Below are 21861 nucleotides of genomic sequence, written 5' to 3' on the forward strand. Positions count from 1 at the left end.
TCTGTGGTATGACTTAAAGATTGCTGTACACCAGCAATCATATATATATAATTTGCTTATTTAGTGGTAGGCATGTTGTGTAAATGAAATGATACAAACCCCCCAAATATCCGCTCCAGCAGGTATATTTCACTGCTCATCCCCAAAGCCAACATTTCCTTTGTCCGCCTTTCCTTCCAGTTCTCTTCTGCCAATGACTGGAACAAATGGCAAAAATCACTGAAGCTGGAGACTTATATCTCCCTCTCTAACTTTCAGCATCAGCTATCAGAGCAGCTTACCGATCACTGTACCTGTACACAGCCTATCTGTATATAACACACCCAACTACCTCATCCCCATATTATTACTTACCCTCTTGCTCTTTTTCACCCCAGTATCTCTACTTGCACATCATCATCTGCACATCTATCACTCCAGTGTTAATGCTAATTTGAAAATTATTTTGCCTCTGTGGCCTATTTATTACCTTACCTCTCTACTCTTCTAGATTTGCACACACTGTACATAGATGTTTCTAGTGTGTTATTGACTATGTTTGTTTATCCCATGTGTAACTATGTATTTGTGTCGCACTTCTTTGTTTTATCTTGGCCAGGTCGCAGTTGTAAATGAGAACTTGTTCTCAACTGGCCTACCTGGTTAAATAAATGTGATCTGGCCTACCTGGTTAAATAAATGTGATCTGGCCTACCTGGTTAAATAAAGGTGATCTGGCCTACCTGGTTAAATAAAGATGATCTGGCCTACCTGGTTAAATAAAGGTGATCTGGCCTACCTGGTTAAATAAAGGTGATCTGGCCTACCTGGTTAAATAAAGGTGATCTGGCCTACCTGGTTAAATAAAGGTGATCTGGCCTACCTGGTTAAATAAAGGTGATCTGGCCTACCTGGTTAAATAAAGGTGATCTGGCCTACCTGGTTAAATTAATGTATAAAAGGAAAGACTCCTGTATCTTTGTAGTGACTGGGTGTAATGATAGACCCACCAAAGTGTTAATGTCTGCTTTTAAGTTTTAATTTTACCCATCTACCACAAGGTGCCCTTCTTTGTGGCATTGGAAAACCTCCCTGACCTTTTTGTAGTTGAGTCTGTGTTTTGAAATTATCTGCTTGACTGGGGGACCTTCAGATAATTGTAGGTGTGAGGTATAGAGATGGAAGTCATTCAGAAGTCATGTTAAACACTATTATTGCACACAGAGTGAGTCCAAGCAACTCATTATGTGTTGGGTATATCAGACAATAGTGTGTGTGTGACCTGCTGATTACACTGACCTGTTATTGACATTGACTGTCATTGATCCTGAAATATGACCAGCCTGCAGAAACCTGGGAGGAATTCTACTATGATGCATAATGGGATTTAATAGGAATGCTGAAATGATGACTCAGTTGCCCCACTTTATTAGTGCATCGGTTGCCTGCTAGACACACACACACACCGCCATAGAGGGATATATCACCTCCCTTGGCCTTCAGAATCATGTTCTAAGTGCTTTCCTGGCTGTTCTAAGAGACTATTCCATGGATCATTACATTTCTATGAGACATGGTCTGGTAACTGGGTCACGAATGTCTCAACTTGGCCTGAATAGAATGACTAGGCTGCATTCGTACAGTTGAAGAGCGATGATCACACTTCTGCAAGTCTCTGCTTTGTCTTGGTGCACGACACCCAGCTACAGAAGGCAGCAGAACCAGGTCGCTAGGCTAGTCGATGGCTTGTGATATTTCACTTCCTGTCAGTCTACAAGACGTCTGCTGCTGGCTGGGCCTCTCTTCTTCTTCTCCTTAGCTAGAGTTAGCATCTACGTGTGGAAACATCCTTGGCTAATAGAACGTAGCCTAGCGGCTGAGGTTAGCTTTTAGCGCTTGCAGCTAGTCAGTTATTGGCTGATCATCAGGTCTCAGCTGATATTGCCTCTGTGTGCACTTGAGTCTCATGATCATCAGACTCTGAGTTGATCAGCCAGTAGAGATGCGTAAGTGCTGGCTGGCTGCGCCACATAGAGGGCCTTTGTCTGTCCTGATCCCAGAGATCATTTACACATCTCCTCCCCCAGCCAGGTTCTGTAGGTCATGAGGATATTGGGATGTCTCATGATGACTTCATGCTGTAAAGGGATGGTTGATGACTTGTTGTTGTCACGGAGACCCTCGTCATCTTCTAGAGGTGAACTTGATGACCTCTGTCTTGCCCCACTTCTGTCCTTGTCTGCTATGTGACGTGTTGTGTGGTACACATCCACTAACCTGTTTCTCTTGTTATTCCATCTCATCCTATTGGCACATTTAACCATGACGGTCTTGATGTGCCCCACTGTCAGAGTTGAACTGTCTGCGGGGTGAGGGATAGAGACGGGTTGTGTGGTGGTCAGGGGAGATTGGAGGGTGAAGATGAAGAGTGTGGTTTGGGGGCAGAGGAGGACTGGCTATTACAGGAGACCTCTGGGGATTTCACCTCCCTCCTCCTCATCCTCCTCCTCCACTGAGCCCTGAGGCTGATGGGTGATTTATCATTTCAGTTCTTCTGGAACTACCCTCCCTCCTTTCAGCACCTCCTTCTCAGCCCACCAACCACCACCTCTAACCCCCCAGCCCCAGCACTCCAGGCTAACACAACACATCAGCCTGCATTGATGTACCATTATACAAACAGTACAAGGCTTTTAACACAGCTGTAATCAACTGCTCTGATATACCACAATAAGAACACAGTAGCTCTAACAAGACCTTTGTAATCAGGCCAGGCACGCTGACTACCAGTATATACAAGTGTAAGCCCTGGAGAGAAAATGTGTTGTGAAACATGTGAGAAGCAGCATAGTCTCCTGTACTGTACCCGGCCATGGGGAGTGGATCTAGGAGCTGAAAATATAGCGCAGGCTACAGTCCAGGCAAGACTTAATCTAAATGTTATCATTCATTCTGTGCTGAATGTACCACTGCTGCTGCCTCTGGAGCTAATTTGAGGGTTTACGTCATCATAGCTAGGATGACAACCTTGCTGAAACCCCCTCTTCCCCCCTCCTCCCTTCCCCCAGCTCCAGGGGAGGCTCATATTTTCATCCCACTTAGTGCTATGGAGCTGGGGTAGCTGAAGCCAGGTAGGGACTTGACCCTGGAGCTCAGGGATCACCGGTCCCAGACATGCTTTCTAGTAGCAGCCCCCCACCCTCTCCTCCTGCACCTTCACACACAAACAGCACATTCCCTCCAGGCCTCCTCCCCTCTATCTCTGCTCTCTTCCCTATCTTCTCCCTTTCCCTGCCCCTCACCTCCCCATCCTCTCTTCTCTGGCTGAATCCCAAATCACCCCCTCCTCCTCACCCCTCCATGTGTACGTTCACGTGCACCTCCACTCTATGCACAAGTGTCCCAAAGCTGAGGTAGTGAGAATGATGGAGTGTGTAGGGGCTAATTTGTCCCTCCAATAGCCACTTTGACCGAATCAGCTACACTGCTGGCTTCAGAGCGAAGTTGTATCCCATAACGCACCGCGTTGTTTTTTTTTTGAGCCACCTGTATTCGTTTGACTGATTGACACATGAACATATGAAATGCCTCCCAACTGTTTAGATCTTCGAAAACAACGGGGAATATTCTCATTTGAATTTCATGCTTGTTTTATTATTTAAATGTGAATTGTATTAGTTTTTTTGATTCCCCTTGCACAGTGCAATCCAGGAGAGCACAGCACAGTACAGATCAACACAACACAACACAGTAAGGTACAGGACAGCACAGCCCAGAACAGTGGTCTGCTGGAACTCATGGTGGTTCTGTGGGTAGTGGAGCAGAAAGGCATTGTTATGGCCAAGTACAAACCATTTAATATGGCCTGTTTAAACAAAAGGATGATTGGCTGTCTCAACTCTCAAGGGTGGGTTTATATTGTATAATATGGGTTATATAAAGAGCAATATACCAAAGGCTACATGTTTCATTCTGCTTGGTTAAGATATGTTGATTTGATCCCCTCACCACTCTTAGTCACCCTCAGAGTTTCATCAGCAACGCATGATAACAGAGGGTCCTCCAGTGAGTTGCTAGTGGTGAGGATCCTCCGGTGAGTTGCTAGTGGTGAGGGTCCTCCGGTGAGTTGCCAGGGCTGAGGGTCCTCCGGTGAGTTGCCAGGGCTGAGGGTCCTCCGGTGAGTTGCCAGGGCTGAGGGTCCTCCGGTGAGTTGCCAGGGCTGAGGGGCTGGTTTGGAAGTCCCGCTAAGACCTCCAGAGTCATCAAACGGGAAAAAGGACAATCTAGGAACAAGGTGGAATCCTATAACACAGGCTCCATCGCCCGTCGCATGTGGCAGGGGCTCCAGTCATCATGGATGACAAAGGAAGATCCAACCATGATCTGCCCAACGATGCCTCTCTACCAGACGAACTCAATGCATTTGATTATGCATGCTTTGACAAAAACAACACCGAGCCGTACATGGGGGGCCCCCGCCGACCCGCGTTCTCAGATCAGCTGGGGGACATGCAGGATAATATTCCAGGGTACGTTCTCAGATCAGCTGGGGGACATGCAGGATAATATTCCGGGGTACGTTCTCAGATCAGCTGGGGGACATGCAGGAGAATATTCCAGGGTACGTTCTCAGATCAGCTGGGGGACATGCAGGATAATATTCCAGGGTACGTTCTCAGATCAGCTGGGGGACATGCAGGATAATATTCCAGGGTACATTCTCAGATCAGCTGGGGGACATGCAGGATAATATTCCAGGGTACGTTCTCAGATCAGCTGGGGGACATGCAGGATAATATTCCAGGGTACGTTCTCAGATCAGCTGGGGGACATGCAGGATAATATTCCAGGGTACGTTCTCAGATCAGCTGGGGGACATGCAGGATAATATTCCAGGGTACGTTCTCAGATCAGCTGGGGGACATGCAGGATAATATTCCAGGGTACGTTCTCAGATCATGTGCAGAACAGCTGGCGGGCGAATTCATGGTCATTTTCAACCTCTCCTTTTTCCAGCACATTGTAAATAGGGTATTGGCACTGACCCTGTATATATGCTAGTTTACTTATTTTCATGTTCTTATTTCTTTTTTTCATTTCTTTTTTTCTACTTATTTTTTTTGTTAGTAACACTGATATTGATTACTGCATTGTTGGGAAATAGTTTGCAAGAAAGGCATTCCACTGTACCTGTGCACGTGATAATAACTTAACTTGAATTCAGCCTCCTCCTCTTGTTACTCCTTCCTCTCTTCTCTCCCTGCCCACTTATCTCCTCCTCTCAGCTACTCTCTCATCTCTTATCTCCTCCTCTCAGCTACCCTCTCATCCCCTCCCCTCTCTCTCATCTCTTAGCTATCCTCTCAGCCTCTCTCCCTCTCCCTCTCCCTCTCTCTCATCCCCTTCCCTCTATATCGCTCATCTCCCCCTCTTAGCTACCCTCTCGTGTCTCTCTCGCTTGCTCGCTCTCTCGTGCTTTTGCGCTGTCTCTCTCCTTCCACCTACAGGTACTGGGTGGGAAGGCCCTAGACCTGTACACAGTGTAGTACAATACAGTATAGCCCCTCCCAGAACAGTGGTCTGCTGGCGTTCTGTGTGTTGTGCAGCATGAAAGCATTGTGACGGCCAAGTACAAGATGGAGTCATCATCCATTAATATGGCCTGTTTAAGCGGAAGGATTATTGGCAGTCTGGACTCTCAAGGGTGGGATTATACTGTATAATATGGGTTATATAACGAGGAATAGACCAGAGGCAACCTGTTTCATGTTAAACGCCATTTATTAGAATAGTGGCATTCTGTGTTCACTGTGGTGGGAGGTGGTATTTGAGGGGAAGATTACATGAGGAGAATCAATTGTTTTCATCATTATTTTTGCCTTTTATGAAATAGACAGGGTGCCAAAATAAATGCAAATGAGTGGTGGAAAAATAAAAATAGGTTGAAATATGTAAAGCACTACCCCCAACCAGACACACACACACACACACACACAAGCCAAGCAGTTTGTGTGTGCGTGTGTGATTGTTCAGTGCTCACTGAGACGTCCTATGGCTCAGGGATACTGAGTAATTCCGTCTCGCCTCTGTCACTCTCCTAACCACTGCAGGGAGAATGACCCACGTGTAAGATTTCCCTACACACACACACACACTTTAAGCGCCCATTATAATTCCTATCTGAGTGTTGTTGATCGGAGCACGGTTGGACATTGTACGGTGTACTGTATATACCTTCCTTCCTCTAATGAAGTCTACAGAAGCCAGCAGCACTGTCTGTAGTGAGAGACCAGTTGTCTGACTTCGGTACCCTGATGTCTGGACTGTTGAATTAGGCAAACGTCTTCAGGGTGCTGCTTGTCTGCGTTGGCAGTTTGACCTTTTACCTCATGGAGATATTGTATTTTCATTATATTGGCCATGTTCGTTGTGAAAACAGGCCTGTCTCTTCCCATGTCTGTCTGATTGAAGTGTATTCACAAAGTTAGCTTCACTGCTTGTATTCTTGATATTGTGGTTAAACTTTCTCTTATGCGCATGCGCACACATACACACACACACACACAGAGGAAGCACATCCTGCCTGATGTATGTCTGCTTTCTCTCTCACTTCCTTGTCTGCCTGAGAAACAAAGCTGCTGTTTTTGATGCAACAAGTAGAATCCATCATGAGAAAAAGCTGTGATAGGGTGTTGATCAGTAGAGCATTTAGACAGCTGATGACTGAACCTGTGTGTGTGTGTGTTGGTCAGTAGAGCATTTAGACAGCTGATGACTGAACCTGTGTGTGTGTGTTGGTCAGTAGAGCATTTAGACAGCTGATGACTGAACCTGTGTGTGTGTGTTGGTCAGTAGAGCATTTAGACAGCTGATGACTGAACCTGTGTGTGTGTGTGTGTTGGTCAGTAGAGCATTTAGACAGCTGATGCCTGAACCTGTGTGTGTGTGTGTGTTGGTCAGTAGAGCATTTAGACAGCTGATGACTGAACCTGTGTGTGTGTGTGTGTGTGTGTGTGTGTGTGTGTGTGTGTTGGTCAGTAGAGCATTTAGACAGCTGATGACTGAAACTGTGTGTGTGTGTGTTGGTCAGTAGAGCATTTAGACAGCTGATGACTGAACGTGTGTGTGTGTTGGTCAGTAGAGCATTTAGACAGCTGATGACTGAACCTGTGTGTGTGTGTGTGTGTGTGTTGGTCAGTATAGCATTTAGACAGCTGATGACTGAACCTGTGTGTGTGTGTGTGTGTGTGTTGGTCAGTAGAGCATTTAGACAGCTGATGACTGAACCTGTGTGTGTGTGTGTGTGTGTGTGTGTGTGTGTGTGTGTGTGTGTGTGTGTTGGTCAGTAGAGCATTTAGACAGCTGATGACTGAACCTGTGTGTGTTGGTCAGTAGAGCATTTAGACAGCTGATGACTGAACCTGTGTGTGTGTGTGTGTGTGTGTTGGTCAGTAGAGCATTTAGACAGCTGATGACTGAACCTGTGTGTGTGTGTGTTGGTCAGTGGAGCATTTAGACAGCTGATGACTGAACCTGTGTGTGTGTGTGTGTGTGTGTGTGTGTTGGTCAGTAGAGCATTTAGACAGCTGATGACTGAAACTGTGTGTGTGTGTGTTGGTCAGTAGAGCATTTAGACAGCTGACGACTGAACCTGTGTGTGTGTTGGTCAGTAGAGAATTTAGACAGCTGATGACTGAACCTGTGTGTGTGTGTTGGTCAGTAGAGCATTTAGACAGCTGATGACTGAACCTGTGTGTGTGTGTTGGTCAGTAGAGCATTTAGACAGCTGATGACTGAACCTGTGTGTGTGTGTGTTGGTCAGTAGAGCATTTAGACAGCTGATGACTGAACCTGTGTGTGTGTGTGTGTGTGTGTGTGTGTGTGTGTGTGTGTGTGTGTTGGTCAGTAGAGCATTTAGACAGCTGATGACTGAACCTGTGTGTGTGTGTTGGTCAGTAGAGCATTTAGACAGCTGATGACTGAACCTGTGTGTGTGTGTGTTGGTCAGTAGAGCATTTAGACAGCTGACGACTGAACCTGTGTGTGTGTTGGTCAGTAGAGCATTTAGACAGCTGATGACTGAACCTGTGTGTGTGTGTTGGTCAGTAGAGCATTTAGACAGCTGATGACTGAACCTGTGTGTGTGTGTGTGTTGGTCAGTAGAGCATTTAGACAGCTGATGACTGAACCTGTGTGTGTGTGTGTGTGTTGGTCAGTAGAGCATTTAGACAGCTGATGACTGAACCTGTGTGTGTGTGTTGGTCAGTAGAGCATTTAGACAGCTGATGACTGAACCTGTGTGTGTGTGTGTGTTGGTCAGTAGAGCATTTAGACAGCTGATGACTGAACCTGTGTGTGTGTGTTGGTTTGGGAGGATTAGAGAGATGTTCATAAGCAAGCATTCCTCAAGGTTCCTCTGTTGAAGAAATTTAGCCATGAGAAAAACAGAGGACTGTAGAGGTGTGTTTGTGCCCTCTATTAAATGTTGAAGGGAGCTGCAGCTGGCTCTCACACTATCACTCCCTTCGTGTACCAACCTGGAATCCTTTACATGAGAAGTCCTTTTCTTCCTGCTGAGAGGCCGGGGGTCACTCTGTCTTTCTGTGTGTCTCTCCTCTTTATCTCTCTCTGTATCTCTCTCTGTGTCTCTCTATCTTGCTCTCCTATGGACAGCGCTCCCAGGGAGGCTCCATGTGCTGGTCTGCTATTGGCTGCTCGCTAAAATAATGATGTCATTCTTTAGCAGCATGGGTGTGGGGCGCGGAGCCGAACAGAGAAACAGGCTTTAGCCCCCCCCCCCCCCCCCCCCCCCCCCTCTTCATAACAGTGGTGCAGGGAGAGAAGACATCCCGTCTGGTCGCTGAGCAACACTGACACATTACTCAACAGCAGGTTTGATCAGAGGAGCTTCTCTCTGCTTTAGTAAAGGCTGTATGTAAGGTGAGCCTGCCATGCTCCTCTATAGCCACAGCAGAGGAATTGGTCTTAGAGAGCCAACGTTATTTCTGGTTTCACATCCCCATCCCTCACTGCTGGGCTGCCCCATACAGAGTAGTAGTTGTTTTGGTCTGGGTTTCTTTGTAACAGAGAAAGGGTTTAGAGCTCTTCTTTTCAGTAGTACACATTTCTCAGATCGTAGTTTTGTGCTGCAGGTCTCTGTCCCAGGTGTTATTCAGTGGCCTTTAACAATGTAACTGGATCTTATGCTGTAAATCAAAGCTATCGACTCAATTTCAAATTCTATTTCACAACAAGGCACAATTGGAGCTTTTGTGAAAGGGGAGACGTTAGTATATTTCCCATGCAGACCCGTGCAGATGACATGCTGGGATTTATGCTTTTTCCTTTGTTATTTATGCATTTATTTAAAGGGACGGAGGTGACTGAATACACAAAGCTTGATCAATAAAGATGCTCCCTCCCCTCCGTCGCTCTCGTCCCCTCCCTCCGTCGCTCTCGTCCCCTCCCTCCGTCGCTCTCGTCCCCTCCCTCCGTCGCTCTCGTCCCCTCCCTCCGTCGCTCTCCTCCCCTCCCTCCGTCGCTCTCCTCCCCTCCCTCCGTCGCTCTCCTCCCCTCCCTCTGTCGCTCCCCTCCCTCCGTCGCTCTCCTCCCCTCCCTCCGTCGCTCTCGTCCCCTCCCTCCGTCGCTCTCTCCTCCCCTCCCTTCGTCGCTCTCCCCTCCCTCCGTCGCTCTCTCCTCCCCTCCCTCCGTCGCTCTCTCCTCCCCTCCTTCCGTCGCTCTCTCCTCCCCTCCCTCCGTCGCTCTCTCCTCCCCTCCCTCCGTCGCTCTCTCCTCCCCTCCCTCCGTCGCTCTCTCCTCCCCTCCCTCCGTCGCTCTCTCCTCCCCTCCCTCCGTCGCTCTCTCCTCCCCTCCCTCCGTCGCTCTCTCCTCCCCTCCCTCCGTCGCTCTCCTCCCCTCCCTCCGTCGCTCTCCTCCCCTCCCTCCGTCGCTCTCCTCCCCTCCCTCCGTCGCTCTCGTCCCCTCCCTCCGTCGCTCTCGTCCCCTCCCTCCGTCGCTCTCGTCCCCTCCCTCCGTCGCTCTCTCCTCCCCTCCCTCCGTCGCTCTCTCCTCCCCTCCCTCTGTCGTACTCTCCTCCCCTCCCTCCGTCGCTCTCTCCTCCCCTCCCTCCGTCGCTCTCTCCTCCCCTCCCTCCGTCGCTCTCTCCTCCCCTCCCTCCGTCGCTCTCTCCTCCCCTCCCTCTGTCGTTCTCTCCTCCCCTCCCTCTGTTGCTCTCTCCTCCCCTCCCTCTGTCGTTCTCTCCTCCCCTCCCTCTGTTGCTCTCTCCTCCCCTCCCTCCGTTGCTCTCTCCTCCCCTCCCTCTGTTTCTCTCTCCTCCCCTCCCTCTGTATCTCGCTCCTCCCCTCCCTCTGTATCTCGCTCCTCCCCTCCCTCTGTTGCTCGCTCCTCCCCTCCCTCTGTTGCTCGCTCCTCCCCTCCCTCTGTTGCTCTCTCCTCCCCTCCCTCTGTTGCTCTCTCCTCCCCTCCCTCTGTTGCTCTCTCCTCCCCTCCCTCTGTTGCTCTCTCCTCCCCTCCCTCTGTATCTCGCTCCTCCCCTCCCTCTGTATCTCGCTCCTCCCCTCCCTCTGTTGCTCTCTCCTCCCCTTCCTCTGTTGCTCTCTCCTCCCCTCCCTCTGTTGCTCTCTCCTCCCCTCCCTCTGTTGCTCTCTCCTCCCTTCCCTCTGTTGCTCTCTCCTCCCCTCCCTCTGTTGCTCTCTCCTCCCCTCCGTTGCTCTCCCCTCCGTTGCTCTCCCCTCCGTTGCTCTCCCCTCCCCGCCGTTGGGCTTCCCTCCCATCGCGCTCTCCTCCCCTCCCTCCCATCGCGCTCTCCTCCCCTCCCTCCCATCGTGCTCTCCTCCCTCCCTTCCAATGCTTTCCCTGCACAGGTGACGTCATTATTTTTCAGCCGGGCTTTCCTCCCTCCCTCTGCCTATTAGTTGTTGACGCTAGCCTGGGTCTATGCACTCTGAGTTGGGACCAGGAGCAGGCAGTCTGGCCCCTCTAGAGATGGACAAGCACGCACGCTGCTGGAGTGCTATAGAGAGAGAGGGAGGTGGAGGAGGAGGAGAGCTGCAGTGAGCCAGGCTGTGTGAGAAGGAACACCGAGCGGAGTCCAGGCTGACTGACTGGAAGTCCTGCTAGAGGTCTCTGGGACTTGACAGCACTGGAGAATTGACTGTCTGCCACTGTTACAAACAGGTTAAAAATAAGAACACTGCCAGAGACTTTAAACTCTGAGGTGAACAATATCTCTGAGGACTTTCTCAAAACTTTGACTTCTCTCTAAGGGGATCCTACAGTGGTGGAGTTTACAGCACAACTGAACTTGAGCAAGTTTGCAGGATCACTGATCATGGAGGCTGTGGCTTTGCAACCTGCTTTGTCTTCAGGATTTTCTGCTTTCAGCACTCTGGAGATGCTGAATGAACAAGCTTTTCTGCAATGAGTCGGTCTTCCTCCAGCTTTTTAAATGCATTTCTTGATTTTTATGGGGCGGTTCACAAGTGATCCTCTGAAAGCTTCTCTCGCCATCGGCATTGGCTTCTTGATTGACATCTGATAGTCACTGCCAGAACCTAAATTAACAATAACAAAGTGACAGTTAATGTCTGAGGATGTTTGGACAACATTGAGGATTGATCTCTTTCAGGGCAATTTCCTTTAGTCCCTTGGGAAGAATCCTCAATCTGATCGGCGTCGTCTTTCCTTTTCCTTTTTTCTTTAGGTGTTGAAAGGGGAAACTTCCCCTCCCTGCTCTGGAAATGGCTTTCCTCGTCCGTTGCTATGCCAACTGCTTGCAGCCGTGGTCCTCCAAAGTAAGCAAAGTGGTAATCCTTTCTGTGGCCAGCGCACTGTGCTGGGTGATGCCCTGGGCTGGGTGATGCCCTGGGCTGGGTGTGAACCATACAGCCCCTGTTAAACCACTGTTTGTATCATTTGTTCATGCATGCTTTGCTGTAAATTCAAATGCATAATTTGGACTATAGCTTATATGTATTAATTGAACATTCATATTTCACAATGCATTCTGCAATATTTGTACCGAGCGACAGGTTTGTGTGGTAGAACACAATGTATGAACGAGTAGTTTTCCCTGGTATGAATGATGAAATAACTGAATTCACAGCATGAAGGGGGAATGAGTGTGTATGGCTCGGTCACGGTGCTGGTTGGGCTGTGCTGGACAGGTGGGGTTTCCCCTTACTTGACTGTCAGATGGACTGTTTTGTCCACCTGAGCTGCGGGACAGATGGCTGGCTCTCTCCTGTGGTAGGCCCCCAAACAGAGGCACTGAGGCGTCCTGACAGACTGCCTGTGAAATCAATGTGTTGCCATGGGACCAGACATCTTGGTGTTCAGAGCTTCCAAGATGTTTGTCTGAATTATGGGATGTGAGGTGTCTTGATTAGTAGGGATGTAATGATTCACCGATGCGCATCGTCCCCACGTTTTCAATAATTTACTGAAATTTGTTGGTCACACCAGCGAGGAAGAGGTGACGTGAGCGGGGACAACTGGCCCTAACAGGTTCTTCTCCAGCAGGTGTTCATTTAAAAAATGTTACTCACCAAGCAAGGAGTTTTGTTGAATTTGGTTAACAAAAAATGTAGTGGCTTATTTGATTGAAAGTAAGTTGTGTAGTGCTTAGGTTGTTACGCGTGTACTGATAATTAAGACATCCAGGCAACTTTGATAAAAAACACTAAGTTGTGCCTGTTACTCACACATGTATCTGCCCTCACATGGTCCCACCTGATCTTGCCCCCTCCCGACTGCCATCTAGACTGGATAACATTCCACTCCTTGCCATTGCCAAAGAGTGTCTTGGGCACCTGACAATGGAGTGGAATAGCTGAAGAGACTGGTACCTAGGTTAACGAGTGTCCTGACAATGGAGTGGAATAGCTGAAGAGACTGGTACCTAGGTTAACGAGTGTCCTGACAATGGAGTGGAATAGCTGAAGAGACTGGTACCTAGGTTAACGAGTGTCCTGACAATGGAGTGGAATAGCTGAAGAGACTGGTACCTAGGTTAACGAGTGTCCTGACAATGGAGTGGAATAGCTGAAGAGACTGGTACCTAGGTTAACGAGTGTCCTGACAATGGAGTGGAATAGCTGAAGAGACTGGTACCTAGGTTAACGAGTGTCCTGACAATGGAGTGGAATAGCTGAAGAGACTGGTACTTAGGTTAACGAGTGTCCTGACAATGGAGTGGAATAGCTGAAGAGACTGGTACCTAGGTTAACGAGTGTCCTGACAATGGAGTGGAATAGCTGAAGAGACTGGTACCTAGGTTAACGAGTGTCCTGACAATGGAGTGGAATAGCTGAAGAGACTGGTACTTAGGTTAACGAGTGTCCTGACAATGGAGTGGAATAGCTGAAGAGACTGGTACCTAGGTTAACGAGTGTCCTGACAATGGAGTGGAATAGCTGAAGAGACTGGTACCTAGGTTAACTGCCTTCCGTTCTTTAAAACATTTATTTCCACTGTTAGAGCGGCCACTTGAGGACCTGGTCGATATAGTGGATCATCTGTGGTCACACATGAAAACTGACATTTTGTTTTTTTTCACAAGCAGTATTTAATTTAATTCGTGGAGGACAACATGTTTACTGTTGCCTTGTTTCTAAATATAAATATTACTAATAGTACTTACTAGCTCAAAACATTTTCAATCTTCAAAAATTACAAGTTAACCAGTGGGTGATTTTCAGGTAACAAAGTGAGGGGACAAAATGCATAAATTGATAGTGGGGTGGTAGATGCTCCGTCTGCTCAATGACTCGGGTACACACACACACACACACACACACACACACCGAGGACCACTCAGCTTAGTGAAGTCATCTCGGACAGATCGAACTCCAATTAGCAGCAGATTTAAAATGGAAAATTAATGTGTTGGAGTGAAAACCTACAGGTTGGTAGCTCTCCAGGAACAGGGTTGGACAGCCCTGATCTAGCCTGTAATGTTTTATTTTGGTCTACGCGCGACAAGTTCTGAGTGCAGTGATGTCAAGAGCTGTTGATGTTAATAAGCGCATACCATCGCACTAGTGCGTGTATATCGGAGGGGTTGGGAAAATGCAGAAGACAAATCTCGTATGGATTAATTAAGTATTTGTGATCTTATTCATTGCTTTGTTGATAAGAGAGAGGATAGGAAATGGAAAGGCTGCACTAGGCTACCTGCGGTTTGAGCGTTGGGTCAGTAACCGAAAGGTTGTTAGCTCGAATCCTCTAGCTGACAAGGTAAAACATCTGTCGTTCTGCCCCTGAAATCAAATGAAATTTATTTATATAGCCCTTCGTACATCAGCTGATATCTCAAAGTGCTGTACAGAAACCCAGCCTAAAACCCCAAACAGCAAGCAATGCAGGTGTTGAAGCACGTTGGCTAGGAAAAACTCCCTAGAAAGGCCAGAACCTAGGAAGAAACCTAGAGAGGAACCAGGCTATGAGCGGTGGCCAGTCCTCTTCTGGCTGTGCCGGGTGGAGATTATAACAGAACGTGGCCAAGATGTTCAAATGTTCATAAATGACCAGCATGGTCAAATAATAGGTCTGGGACAGGTAGCACGTCCGGTGTACAGGTCAGGATTCCATAGCCGCAGGCAGAACAGTTGAAACTGGAACAGCAGCACGGCCAGGTGGACTGGGGACAGCAACGAGTCATCATGCCAGGTAGTCCTGAGGCATGGTCCTAGGGCTCAGGTCCTCCAAGAGAGAGAAATAGAGAGAGCATACTTAAATTCACACAGGACACCAGATAAGACAGGAGAAGTACTCCAGATATAACAAACTGACCCTAGCCCCCCGACACATAAACTACTGCAGCATAAATACTGGAGGCTGAGACGGGAGGGGTCAGGAGACACTGTGGCCCCATCCGATGATACCCCCAGACAGGGCCAAACGGGAAGGATATAACCCCACCCACTTTGCCAAAGCACAGCCCCCACACCACTAGAGGGATATCTTCAACCACCAACTTACCATCCTGAGACAAGGCCGAGTATAGCCCACAAAGATCTCCGCCATGGCACAACCCAAGGGGCGGTGGCGCCAACCCAGACAGGAAGATCACATCAGTGACTCAACCCACTCAAGTGATGCACCCCTCCTAGTGAAGGCATGAAAGAGCACCAGTAAGCCAGTGACTCAGCCCCTGTAATAGGGTTAGAGGCAGAGAATCCCATTAGAAAGAGGGGAACCGGCCAGGCAGAGACAGCAAGGGCGGTTCGTTGCTCCACAGCCTTTCCGTTCACCTTCACACTCCTGGGCCAGACTACACTCAATCATATGACCCACTGAAGAGATGAGTCTTCAGTAAAGACTTAAAGGTTGAGACCGAGTTTGCGTCTGTCACATGGGTAGGCAGACCATTCCATAAAAATTGAGCTCTATAGGGGAAAGCCCTGCCTCCAGCTGTTTGCTTAGAAATTCTAGGGACAATTAGAAGGCCTGTGTCTTGTGACCGTAGTGTACGTGTAGGTATGTACGGCAGAACCAAATCAGAGAGATAGGTAGGAGCAAGCCCATGTAATGCTTTGTAGGTTAGCAGTAAAACCTTGAAATCAACCCTTGCCTTGACAGGAAGCCAGTGTAGGGAGGCTAACATTGGAGTAATATGATACATTTTTTTTGGTTCTAGTCAGGATTCTAGCAGCTGTATTTAGCACTAACTGAAGTTTTAGTGCTTTATCCGGGTAGCCCGGAAAGTAGAGCATTGCAGTAGTCTAACCTAGAAGTAACAATAGGATGGATTAACAAGCATCTCTGTTTTGTCCAAGTTTAAAAGTAGAAAGTTTGCAGCCATCCACTTCCTTATGCCTGAAACACAGGCTTCTGGTGAGGGCAATTTTGGGGCTTCAACATGTTTCATTGAAATGTACAGCTGTATGTCATCCGCATAGCAGTGAAAGTTAACATTATGTTTTCGAATGACGTCCCCAAGAGGTAAAATATATAGTGAAAACAATAGTGGTCCTAAAACGGAACTTTGAGTAACACCGAAATGTACAGTTGATTTTTCAGAGGACAAACCATTCACAGAGACAAACTGATATATTTCCGACAGATAAGATCTAAACCAGACCAGAACTTGTCCGTGTAGACCAATTTGGGTTTCCAATCTCTCCAAAAGAATGTGGTGATTTATGGTATCAAAAGCAGCACTAAGGTCTAGGAGCACGAGGACAGATGCAGAGCCTCGGTCTGATGCCATTAAAAGGTAATTTACCATCTTCACAAGTGCAGTCTCAGTGCTATAATGGGGTCTAACACCAGAGTGAAGCATTTCGTATACGTTGTTTGTCTTCAGGAAGGCAGTGAGTTGCTGCGCAACAGCCTTTTCTAAACTTTGAGAGGAATGGAAGATTCGATATAGGCCGATTTTAGTTTAAAAAAAATATTTTCTGGGTCAAGGTTTGGCTTTTTCAAGAGAGGCTCTATTACTGCCACTTTTAGTGAGTTTGGTACACATCCGGTGGATAGAGAGCCGTTTATTATGTTCAACATAGGAGTGCCAAGCACAGGAAGCAACTCTTTCAGTAGTTTAGTTGGAATAGGGTCCAGTATGCAGCTTGAAGGTTTAGAGGCCATGATTATTTTCATCATTGTGTCAAGAGATATAGTACTAAAATACATGAGTGTCTCTTGATCCTAGGTCCTGGCAGACAACTGAGCTTTGAAGGAATACGCAGATTTAAAGAGGAGTCCGTAATTTGCTTTCTAATGATCATGATCTTTTCCTCAAAGAAGTTAATGAATTTATTACTGCTGAAGTGAAAGCCATCCTCACTTGGAGAATGCTGCTTTTTAGTTAGCTTTGCGACAGTATCAAAAATAAATTTTGGATTGTTCTTATTTTCCTCAATTAAATTGGAAAAATAGGATGATCGAGCAGCAGTAAGGGCTCTTCGATACTGCACGGTACTGTCTTTCCAAGCTAGTCGGAAGACTTCCATTTTGGTGTGGCGCCATTTCCGTTCCAATTTTCTGGAGGCTTGCTTCAGAGCTCGGGTATTTTCTGTATACCAGGGAGCTAGTTTCTTATGAGAAATGTTTTATTTTTTAGGGGTGCAACTGCATCTAGGGTATTTCGCAAGGTTAAATGTAGTTCCTCAGTTAGGCGATTAACTGATTTTTGTCCTCTGACGTCCTTGGGTAGGCAGAGGGAGTCTGGAAGGGCATCAAGGAATCTTTGTGTTGTCTGTGAATTTATAGCACGACTTTTGATGCTCCCTAGTTGGGTTCTGAGCAGATTATTTGTTGCAAAAAAAGTCTGATAGTCCAGGATTATGAGGAAAAACATTAAGATCCACAACATTTATTCCATGGGACAAAACTAGGTCCAGAGTATGACTGTGACAGTTAGTAGGTCCAGAGACATGTTGGACAAAACCCACTGAGTCGATGATGGCTCCGAAAGCCTTTTGGAGTGGGTCTGTGGACTTTTCCATGTGAATATTAAAGTCACCAAAAATTAGAATATTATCTGCTATGACTACAAGGTCCGATAGGAATTCAGGGAACTCAGTGAGGAACGCTGTATATGGCCCAGGAGGCCTGTAAACAGTAGCTATGAAAAGTGATTGAGTAGGCTTCATAGATTTCATGACTAGAAGCTCAAAAGACGAAAACGGCATTTTCTTTTTTTGTAAATTTAAATTTGCTATCGTAAATGTTAGCAACACCTCCGCCTTTGTGGGATGCACGGGAAATATGGTCACTAGTGTAACCAGGAGTTGAGGCCTCATTTAACACAGTAAATTCATCAGGCTTAAGCCATGTTTCAGTCAAGCCAATCACATCAAGATTATGATCAGTGATTAGTTCATTGACTATAACTGCCTTTGAAGTAAGGGATCTAACATTAAGTAGCCCTATTTTGAGATGTGAGGTATCACAATCTCTTTCAATAATGACAGGAATGGAGGAGGTCTTTATCCTAGTGAGATTGCTAAGGCGAACACCGCCATGTTTAGTTTTGCCCAACCCAGGTCGAGGCACAGACACGGTCTCAATGGGAATAGCTGAGCTGACTACACCGACTGTGCTAGTGGCAGATCCCACTAAGCTGGCAGGCTGGCTAACAGCCTGCTGCCTGGCCTGCACCCTATTTCTTTGTGGAGCTAGAGGAGTTAGAGCCCTGTCTATGTTGGTAGATAAGATGAGAGCACCCCTCCAGCTAGGATGGAGCCTGTCACTCCTCAGCAGGCCAGGCTTGGTCCTGTTTGTGGGTGAGTCCCAGAAAGAGGGCCAATTTATCTACAAATTCTATCTTTTGGGAGGGGCAGAAAACCGTTTTCAACCAGCGATTGAGTTGTGAGACTCTGCTGTAGAGCTCATCACTCCCCCTAACTGGGAGGGTGCCAGAGACAATTACTCGATGCCGATACATCTTTCTAGTTGATTTACATGCTGAAGCTTTGTTGCGCTTGGTGACCTCTGACTGTTTCATCCTAACATCGTTGGTGCCGACGTGGATAACAATATTTCTATACTCTCTACACTCGCCAGTTTTAGCTTTAGCCAGCGCCATCTTCAGATTAGCCTTAACGTCGGTAGCCCTGCCCCCTGGTATCAGTGTATGATCGCTGGATGATTTGTTTTAAGTCTAAGACTGCGGGTAATGGAGTCGCCAATGACTAGGGTTTTCAATTTGTCAGAGCTAATGGTGGGAAGCTTCGGCGTCTCAGACCCCATAACGGGAGGACTAGAGACGAGAAGGCTCGGTCTCAGACTCCGACTCGCTGCTTAATGGGGAAAACCGGCTGAAAGTTTCTGTCGACTGAATGAATGAGCGACACCGGTTGAGCATTCCTACAGCATTTCCCTCCAGAAACCGTGAGAAAGTTGTCCGGCTGCGGGGACCGTGCGAGGGGATTTATGCTAACGTTACTATCTGTACTTACTGGTGGGAAAGACACTGTTTCCTACACTGAAATTTCCCTTGCCTAACGATTGTGCCTGAAGCTGGGCTTGCAACACAGCTATCCTCGCCATAAGGCGATCATTCTCCTGTATATTATGAGTATAGCGACTGCTATTAGAAGGCATCATGTTAATGTTACTACTTAGCTTCGGCTGGTGGAGGTCCTGACGAACCACGTCCAGATAAAGTGTCCGGAGTGAAAAAGTTGAATGAAAAAAAGTTGAGTGAGGGAAAAACTAAAAATATAAACGGTAATTAAAAAGTTAAAAAACGTAAAGTTGTCAGGTAGCAAAGTAAGGTTGGCAACAAAAAACCAAGGCAGTTAACCCACTGTTCCTAGGCCGTCATTGTAAATAAGAATTTCTTCTTAACTGACTTGCCTAGTTAAATAAAGATAAAAATAAAAATTGCCCTACTCTGACACTTCTATGATTGGAGACAAAACCTCTTCATCCATAGTTGGGCGATGTGTAGTCCTGTGTATAATCCTCTGAATGAGAGCACCATGAGATGAGAAGCAGCCTGTTTGAAGACGGGTCTAGTGACAATTGTTTGCCGCCCGTCGGTGATGAGATGAGCAGACCTCTGAAATGTTAATGAGGTTTCCCTGGAAGCCCATCAGCTCAAGTACCAGACTGACTGAAGCTACAGTATGGTCGGAAATAGCGTTGTCATCATAAATGGTGTTGTGCCGAGCTAATCCTATTAATTCGTGTCTACTTTTTGAAGAGAGCGTTTCTGACGCTCACTTGTTGGCCGTCCAGACTATTTACTCCCATCTCTTTGATATACAATTATATGGCTTGGAATGTTTATGTTCTGCCTTTTTGGTTTTCATCTTAATAAGAGATTCACTGCCAGTATTAATCTACTGAAATCCTTCTCATCAGTTATGTTTGTGGACAGAGCTGGACTTCAGGACTAATGACTGCTGAACAACTCATGAGTTGGTGGTGAACATTGATGTTGAGAACCATGCCTTAATGAATATTCAAACACTTTGGAATAAGATTAACAAGGCGTCTCTGATTCACTCTGGAACAGAAGCTTGGTAACAGATGACAGAATTCTAAATATGGGCCACTACTCTCCCTGTCTGGAACCCTATGAACCTCCCTGGAGCCGGTCTCCTCCCTTTGTCACTGTGAATTCCTGGTTCTGACTGGCTCTGACTTTAGTTTTTTTGGATGGGCCTGAGGGAGACCAGAGTCACTGGTAGTACACTATATAGGGAATCATTTGGGATGTACATTTGTCTAATGGGAACTTCCAGGCAGGGTTCTTAATGGAACCCAGAGCACATTAGAGTTTTTAGAATCCAACCATTCTCCCCTGTTGACTGCTCTGGTCTGGGATCAGGACAGGTGTCAAGGGTTTGCTAACTTTAAGGCTTGTTGCCTTGTTCTGTTCTGCCGTGTTGATTTTTATTAGCTCGCTGGCTACTGTCTTTCCTTCCCTCAGGGGAGAGTGCTTCCCTGCTCAAGTGCAGGGCGCTTTTAGTCTTGCTACATCAGCAATCAATGGGGTTGGTGAACTTTGGCATAATCAGTGTGGATTGATTACCTTTTAATAGTAATGGAGGCAGAGGGGAGAAAAAGCTGCAGTGAAATGGATCCAGGGACAGGGCAGTCTGGCAGGGGAAGGTTGTGCTGTCGACAGGCTCTGCTGGTGGGGTAACTGTCTCTCGGCCCAGCCTCTAGTTCGCACTAGATATGGAGCTTCTCATCCAAGCATCTTTTATCATCAGGATGGATGGAGTCAGATTTGAAGCATTTGATCATATCCAAAGTATTATTTGAATGTGTACTAGGTAGGAAAAGATGAGGGGGGGGGATATTGGCAATCAACATGTGAAAATCAATACATATCTTTGCTGCTGTGATGCATTGGCCTTGGAAGATTGTTAAATACTAGTTTGGTATAACAGTAATGGGGCTCTAATTCATCATTTTAGATAACATTGCAGTTCATTGTGAAGCTGCAATGGGTAAAATATAGGCCTAATTCACACATTTGATTACATTCATTTTTTCTTGTCATTTGGTATCACTGGATGTGCACACAAGGGGCGCTATTTCTAAAATCTCACTCACAAATAACTCAACCGGGATCTTGGTCCAGGAGGGGATTGAATGTCTCTGCTGTAAACAAGAAGCTTGATCTTGACCTCTAGCCTCTTAGCTAGCAAGTTAGCAAACCAAATGCATAGCTGGAGCCTTTAGCGGGATATAATTTATCTGACACGTCTTAGATTTCTTACAGTTATGCTTAACTTATAGTTAAGAACGAAACGGTATTGAAATCATACCATCTGTGTATTTCGAAATACCCCGGTATATCGTCCAAACCTACTACCTTTCTACTGACCTACCTCCCTCCTTCCCCTCCCTACCTACAGTGCCTACAGAAAGAATCCACACTCCTTGACTTATTCCACATTTTGTTAAAGTGGAATAAAAAAACGAAACATTTTAGAATAAGGCTGTAACGTAACATAATGTAGAAAGAGGGAAAGGGTCTGAATACTAAATGCACTGTAAGTCGAAACTGTAACTTGTAGGTCACTCAGGAACATCCACTGTCTTCTTGGTAAGCAACTCTAGTGTAGATGTGGCCTTGTGTTTTAGGTTATTGTCCTGCTGCAAAGGGAGTTAATCTCCCAGTGTCTGGTGGAAAGTAGGGTTGAAAGGCGGGAACACTGTTACCAAGATTTACTGCCCAAAACCACTCCCCTTTCCCAGGATAAATAACTGCGAGGATCCAGTAAATTATAATAAATTATTCATATGAACAGCATGACGTGAAATGGAACTGTTAGATTTAGAAATTGCATAAAATTTATCTTCTCTATGCTTTCTGCTTGATCAATCATCAACGCTCAGGGTGGTGACATGCAGCTAATTTCAGTATGGAGCGCAGTTCACAATGCATGTAGACCT

At 46.8% G+C, this 21861-nt stretch overlaps 1 protein-coding gene across 9 annotated transcripts in view; it reads left to right on the plus strand.

Annotated features, from left to right (window-relative positions):
- LOC110533377 (rap guanine nucleotide exchange factor 6) overlaps positions 1 to 21861 on the plus strand; it is a 150790-nt gene that overhangs the window by 56197 nt on the left and 72732 nt on the right. Inside the window, exon 3 of one of the 9 annotated variants that reach the window (XM_036989740.1) lies at positions 11702 to 11792. The exons of the other annotated variants lie outside the window; for them this stretch is intronic. Within the exon in view, the coding sequence (XP_036845635.1) occupies positions 11739 to 11792 (54 nt within the window). The 5' untranslated portion in view covers positions 11702 to 11738. The remainder of the gene's footprint in view (positions 1 to 11701; positions 11793 to 21861) is intronic. 9 annotated transcript variants of the gene reach the window in all.

This window comes from Oncorhynchus mykiss, chromosome 10 (genome assembly GCF_013265735.2).
Source record: "Oncorhynchus mykiss isolate Arlee chromosome 10, USDA_OmykA_1.1, whole genome shotgun sequence".
In the NCBI taxonomy this organism is placed as follows: domain Eukaryota; kingdom Metazoa; phylum Chordata; class Actinopteri; order Salmoniformes; family Salmonidae; genus Oncorhynchus; species Oncorhynchus mykiss.